We start from the raw sequence: 7148 nt of genomic DNA, 5'->3' as shown, positions 1-7148 counted from the left end.
ATATTTTTTTCCAATTTTATGTATATTAAACAAAATGGCCCTGGATCTTGCAGAAGGTTTTGCTCCCTCTGGTGGCTGTGCTTATGTGGCTCCTGGGGCTGGAGTTCTGGGGGATGAAGCTTTTCTGGACACTTAGGCCAGTGACAGGTGTAGTCATTAGTTTTTCTAAATATTCAGTGTTTGTTATGAAGAGATGAGTTGACTGAAGGATTTGGAAGAGTTTATCAAACTCTTCCTGTCTGCTTGAGGATAAGAACAACAAAGAGGAATGAGTTTGTAAAAATGACAATGCCCAAAAGGGTCTTTCTAGGTGGAGGTGGATGATGACTGAGAGAGTCTTTTGTGTTCTGTTGTATTTTGTACCAAATGCCCCTAACACTGAGACAATAAGGCCAATGTTTTAATAGCTTTGCAGTATGGGAGTTCAAGCTGTGTGTGCTGAATGTTTTCTAAACAAGGAAACTGCTGTTTTGCTGAATGATCCAACTTTTTTCTCCACACAGCGTGAGTGCATCTCAGTCCATGTTGGTCAAGCTGGTGTGCAGATCGGCAATGCGTGCTGGGAGCTCTACTGCCTGGAGCATGGCATCCAGCCCAATGGTACCATGCCAAGCGATAAAACCATCGGTGGAGGTGATGATTCCTTTAACACGTTCTTCAGTGAGACCGGTGCAGGAAAACATGTCCCTCGTGCTGTATTTGTGGACCTTGAACCAGCAGTAATAGGTAAATACAGTGACCTGTGCAAGGGGCTGTGGAACATGCTGTAGGATTTTGATTACACATTTTTTGGCTAAGGGATCCATTTCTCTAGTCCTGCAAAATGCTTTGGGGCTTTACATTTTTACTATGTAAAGCTTGCCTACATCTTCCTAGTGATGGAAAATACTTGGCTTTATGTTCATTGAGACTGGTAAATGTGCACTCTGGAGCTCTAAAGAATTTAAGTATTACCTTCTGCCAGCCTGTGGAATTAAACAGGTCTTCTGAGCATGCCTCATGCTTTTGCTATGCAAGGAACCAGTTATAACCTCTTGAAACAATATGGCATAATGTGTACAGCAGTCAATGGGAACCTTTTTAAAAGATGTGATATGTATCATTAAGCAGATTTCTTTTTGTACATGGGAATGATTCCTGTGCTTTCCCAAAACAATCTTCTACTCTGTAGCTTGAATAGCGCTTGCAGAAATGAGTCTCAATCACTAGCGTAAGTTGGGGACTTCCAAATGTGCACTTCAACTTCCTGCTGCCTTATCTTTGAATAACAATCCACTCTTATCCTGAAAATCAGTTGTATCCCAAGCTCTGGCAACACTGGCTCTTAGTGTTCAGATGTGATCCCATGTATCAGCCACTGACCAATCCCACATTCTGTGGCATTAGCTACACTGCCAGCCCAGTGTGAGTACCCCAGTTTCACAAGACTGTTGTTCCTTGAGTCATGAATCTAGTTTTTACTCTCACCAATGTGTGTGCCTGAAGTAATTCTGCTGGAGCTGGTTTTGTGGCTGTCTTGCCTTAAGAAGTGATTTGGGGCTCTCATAGAAGAGGAGGTCTCTGTCACCTGTGCTTGTGCAGTTGCTGTGTTTATCTTTCTGCAATACACAGAGTTGGGAAGGGGAGATAAGCGAATAGGCTTAGGCTACTCCTATACTATATACCCAAACCATGGATCTTTTGTAACTTATTTTCATTGTAACAGCCTGAGCCACTTTCTGTGGCTAATATAGTAGAGTGAACTTCTGCAGGAGAGCAGAAGGCTGTTGGGCAGGTCAAGGGTGGGAGTGCTGGACTGATAACTTTGAAATGAGCCAAAGCACCCTTGGCCATATACTAATATCCCCAGGAGCTGTTGCAGGTCTGGCTTTCTGTTTTCTTGAGCCCCATGGCTGTTGCTGTTGCTTCCTCTGCTGCTGGCCAGGTGGTGGCTCTCAGCAACCAGAGAAGGCTGAGAAATGAGGTGAGGGAGAACAGGTGACAAAGCTCTCACCTTGCCTCTGGGGATGAGTAGCTGGTGAGTCTTGGGACAAATGGTAAAAGGTAGTGTTCCAGCACTTGTAAATGATGCAAATGTAGTATGGGCAAAAGGCTGTCTTATGAAATACTTGGTAATACTAAAAAAGTTAGGGTTTTGTGTTAAAGGTTACATCATGTGCCTTTCTGGGGGCTAGCCTTCTTTCTTTATTCCTGCTCTGCTTATTTGAAAATTATTGATCTAGTTTCCTGGGCAGGGCTAGGACTGTTCCCATTCATGCAGCATGTCCCTCTGCACTGTGTTTAAGAAAAAAAATCTGTTGTGCGTACAGCAGCTCTGTAGCTGCTACATGTGTACACTAGGGATTTCTGGAGCTTCCAGATCAGTGCTGCTCTTAGTGAAAGCAGCAGGACTGTTGTACATGTACACCAGGTCTGTAGATGTGGTAAAATACCATCAAACTTTCCACCAAGAAATAGAGCAGTAACATGTCTGGGAATTTAACACAAGAGTCTTTAAAAATTTACCCCAGATAGACTTAAAAACATGAAGGATAGCATGTCCAGGGGAAAGCTTGATTTAGCTGTCCCCTAAGCTCTAAATTCTTTGTTCCAGCATGCTTTCATAGTCCAATGACTGATCCTCTTAACTCTTCAAGTTCTGTCTTGACTCATGTTCCCCCTACCAGCATCTTTTTCTTTAAGTTCTATATTTTTCCCTTTTACTCATATTTCCCCTTTATAACTTGGGAGTGGTAATGCAGAAGGTCTTAGAAACATATATATTTTGAATGAGACTTCTCCAAATTGTTTTTATTTTGGTGCAGCTTGGAAATACTTTAGAGTATTGGATTGCAAACTGCAGTGGTAGCTGGTCAGTCTAATTTGGTTCCAATAGTAACTGTATTTTTAAATCTTGAATTCTACTTATCTTTGTCTTGCTCACTCTTTCAGATTAAAAATAATATATGCAAACAGGCACCTTCATCTATAGTTAATAAAGCTCTTTGCTTTCCACCTGATTTTAATTAAAGGATGCAGTACTGTATTAGCATACAACTCAAGAGTGGCTTGAGCTAAACCAGAGACAAAGCTATGATGAGTGTCTTTGTACCTTTGTGGTAGGACACAGCTTTAGCCTGCTAGATGTAAGTACATATTTCTGATAACTAGTGGAGATAAATCATTCTGCAAATCTGTAGCTAGTAGGGGATGCTGTGTGTTTGTTTGCACGGTTTCTTTATAACACAGCCATTTGTGCTGGAGCTTACAGCTCAATATTTGAATAACTGAATATCTCTATAAGAGCATCTTCTGTTCCTTTTGAACATTATTCTCCACCCTTGGCAGAAAGTACAATTACGGGCAAGAAGGGGACAAGCAAGCAGTGTAGGCTCTGCCCACAGCTGCAGAAGCAATAGGGCAAATCCTGGAGGGCTTGGAAAAAAAAATAAGGGGGAAAAGCAGTATTTCAGATGCTGATCTGCAAAGTGGGCCTTAAGTTGTCTTAAACTGTGGAAGAATAATGTGGCTGCTACAGTCCACTTTTAAATTGCTCTGGCAGGTCAAAAACTTAAACTTATGTGTAAAATGGGACAGTTTCTTAAGCAGTAACTTCATTTTTCTTAGGCATTCAATATTTAGACTGTACTAAGTATTGTGTTGCCTACTGATAGGTAGAAATTAAGCTGCTTTTTATCTATAAGGGTTGAGGTACCTTATTCTGGACACCCTCAGAAGTTTGAAAAACCTGGTCTACATAGAAAACTAACTTCATATAAATAACATTAATCTTGTCTCCTCAGATGAAGTTAGGAATGGGACATACAAGCAACTCTTTCATCCTGAACAACTGATATCTGGTAAAGAAGATGCTGCAAATAACTATGCTCGAGGTCATTACACAGTTGGGAAAGAGATAATTGATCTAGTTCTAGAGCGTATCAGGAAACTGGTAAGACACTTCTTCATGGAAGGCTCTTAAACATCTTTCTTCATCCTGTTTTACAGGAAATTAGCTTATCAAAAACACATAGGCCTATAAATTGTCCTTTAATTTATTCCACAGTAGGAGAATCTGTGGACTTAGTCTGCATCTGTTTTTATTCTTAGCCAGCTGAGAATGGTTGTATTATTCCTGTCAGATATGACTTTCAAGTGGCCTAAAATGCTGATGAGGCACCCAAAACTTTATAGTTTTATGTTCAACTTCAGAAAGCCAGGACTGAGATAATTATGATTTGCATAGTTCCTGCTGGAACAAGGTTGGTCTCTGGCTGGGACTCTTGCAAGGAAGTTTAAATAGGAGTGTTTGCTTCTGTGGTTTAGACTTTTGTTTGCATTTCCTGCTGTTATAATTTCTGAATTAATTGTATGGTAATAACAGTAGGAAAGGAATAAATATCAGTAAGTTGGGATGTTTCAGGCTCCCCAGTATTTTGATCATATGGCAAATTTATGAAGATGTCAGCTTAGAAGGTTAGAGTTCCCTTTTTAGGGCTTTTGTACTTTACCAAATCTGTGTCACAAAGGTAAGGAATTCTCATTGCACAAAAAATCCTCTGGTGCTTTAATAAGGAATGCTAAATGAGTCTTACTGAAAAGTACACCTTTTGCAGATCAAAACTGGTATTATATTTAACACTTGGCTGCCACTGTCTCTAATTAAAGCTAAGATAAGTTTGCAGCAGGCTGTACTTTGACCTGAAAAATATGGTCGTAATTTCTTTTTACAAGCTGTTGGAAGTCCCTGTCAGTCCTGGGAATCAAGCAAGCATCATGGGGCACTTCTTTCTGAGGACAAGGCAGTCTAATTTCTTCATCTGAGAAGACTAAACTGGAATGGAGCGTAATACATTTTGACAGCTCACTTCCCTAAACTGAGTTACATGCTTGCAACTCTTAGAGGATTATAGCAATAGTTCTGGGACAGGATTGCTCCATTTTTGTGCAGGTAGAGAATGTCAAATCAGTACAAGGGATAGATGGTCTGTAGTTCTTTGAATATTATTGCTGTTCTTGGTCATTGTTAATGGCCTTGGCCTGAGAATTGGGAGTAGGGGAGGTTTTGAGGTAGAAATTTGAAGTGGAGAGGTCACCCTCCAATATGTGGGGGGCTTAAAATAGCCAAGGATACAATGTTTTTTATGGGGCAGTTCCTTGATCATTGGATGAATCAAATTCAATGTTACTTTCCTGAAGCTTGAACAGTTGGTATGTGTCAGAATTCAGAGTTGTCTTTCTTGAGCTTGTTTTGGGATTCTTAATGTCTACACAATTGCTTTAACACATGTATTTTCTCTTTCAGTCTGATCAATGCACTGGCTTGCAGGGTTTCCTGATTTTCCACAGCTTTGGGGGAGGCACTGGCTCAGGTTTTACTTCTCTGCTGATGGAGCGCCTGTCAGTTGACTATGGGAAAAAATCAAAATTGGAATTTGCCATCTACCCTGCACCACAGGTCTCGACAGCTGTTGTTGAGCCATACAACTCCATCCTGACTACCCACACCACTCTGGAGCATTCCGACTGTGCCTTTATGGTTGACAATGAGGCCATCTATGACATTTGCCGAAGGAATCTGGACATTGAACGCCCAACCTACACCAATCTCAATCGCCTCATTGGTCAGATAGTCTCTTCCATTACTGCTTCCCTCAGATTCGATGGTGCCTTAAACGTGGATCTTACTGAATTTCAAACTAACTTGGTGCCTTACCCTCGTATCCACTTCCCGTTGGTAACCTATTCCCCAATTATTTCGGCAGAGAAGGCCTACCATGAGCAACTCTCTGTGTCCGAGATAACTAATGCTTGCTTTGAGCCATCCAACCAGATGGTGAAGTGTGACCCTCGCCATGGCAAGTACATGGCCTGTTGCATGCTGTATCGTGGGGATGTTGTCCCCAAGGATGTCAATGCTGCTATTGCTGCTATCAAAACCAAGCGCACAATCCAGTTTGTGGACTGGTGCCCTACTGGTTTTAAGGCAAGTCTCAGTTACATTATGATTTTTTAACAGACTTCTCATTCACTGTCATGGGCTTATGAAGTATATTTTCTCATTAAGATGTTCTGTAGGTGCCTGATTTGTATTTTGAGAAATGGAGGCTTAAGTTCTTATACAGATCTGTTTTCTCGGGAGTGAAACATTTTATTCAACTACTATCTGACTTCTTTAATTATAGTCCCTGTCAAATGCTACAAAGAAACTCACGGTCTCTTCTGCTTTTCATGTAGGTTGGCATCAATTACCAGCCACCAACAGTGGTTCCGGGTGGTGACCTAGCCAAAGTCCAGCGGGCAGTGTGCATGCTGAGCAACACTACAGCCATTGCTGAGGCATGGGCTCGTCTAGACCACAAGTTTGATCTGATGTATGCCAAACGTGCCTTTGTTCACTGGTATGTTGGAGAAGGGATGGAGGAGGGGGAGTTCTCAGAGGCTCGGGAAGACTTGGCTGCACTTGAGAAAGATTATGAAGAAGTGGGCACAGACTCGATGGATGGAGAAGATGAAGGTGAAGAATATTAAATACAACAAAAGTGAATTGCAAGTCTGCCATTTTACTGCCTCTTCAGTAGCGGTGTAAATCATGTTAAATAATTGGAATAAACTTCTTTAATCAAGACATTTGGTAGTGTCCAAACACTATGTACATTCATTAACTATATGCAAGTAGTCAGTAGTCCAGGAGATAGAATTTCTTTCTGAGAAAGATAGCTGAATAAAATAATCATGCTATGGTTAGATGAGTTCTTGTCCTTAAGGCATTGCTATTTGAAGAGCTAATAGTGCATATTTCCCCCCCGAATACAAGACTAGAACGTGCTTGAGCTTTTGCTGGAAGATTAGTTAGCTACATTTTTTCAAGGCTCTAAAGCTGGTGTCACAAGAGGCAACAGGAACTAACTGTGTATTACCCTTAAGAAAAGATGCAACGCCTTTAAAACCAAAGGCTATTTGAATTAGTTTTCTCCTATACTTAGACTTAGCATGGGCCTGTAACCTGGAAGGGGAAGATGAGTGTGCCATAGCATGAGGAACCTGCCACTTCTCTGTCAGAACGTGTGTGGTTGTTGCCCTGGTGTTGCTTTGTCCTCCCACAAAAGGAACTGCAGTCCCTGTCTGTCAGCTTTCTGTGGAGTCAGCCTTTTGCCTGAAGCTGTCTG

The 7148-nt window shown here is 41.4% G+C and overlaps 1 protein-coding gene across 1 annotated transcript; it reads left to right on the top strand.

Moving 5' to 3' along the window:
- Positions 1 to 500: 500 nt before the first annotated feature.
- LOC104080058 (tubulin alpha-8 chain) lies at positions 501 to 6610 on the top strand. The gene is made up of 4 exons (XM_009582318.1): positions 501 to 726; positions 3783 to 3931; positions 5285 to 5965; positions 6217 to 6610. The coding sequence occupies exons 1-4, from the start codon at positions 606 to 608 to the stop codon at positions 6508 to 6510; spliced, it is 1245 nt and encodes a 414-aa protein (XP_009580613.1). The 5' UTR covers positions 501 to 605; the 3' UTR covers positions 6511 to 6610.
- The last annotated feature ends 538 nt before the right edge of the window (positions 6611 to 7148 follow it).

Source organism: Fulmarus glacialis, unplaced genomic scaffold (genome assembly GCF_000690835.1).
Source record: "Fulmarus glacialis isolate BGI_N327 unplaced genomic scaffold, ASM69083v1 scaffold6617, whole genome shotgun sequence".
NCBI classification, from domain to species: domain Eukaryota; kingdom Metazoa; phylum Chordata; class Aves; order Procellariiformes; family Procellariidae; genus Fulmarus; species Fulmarus glacialis.
This window is presented reverse-complemented; position numbering and strand designations above follow the sequence as displayed.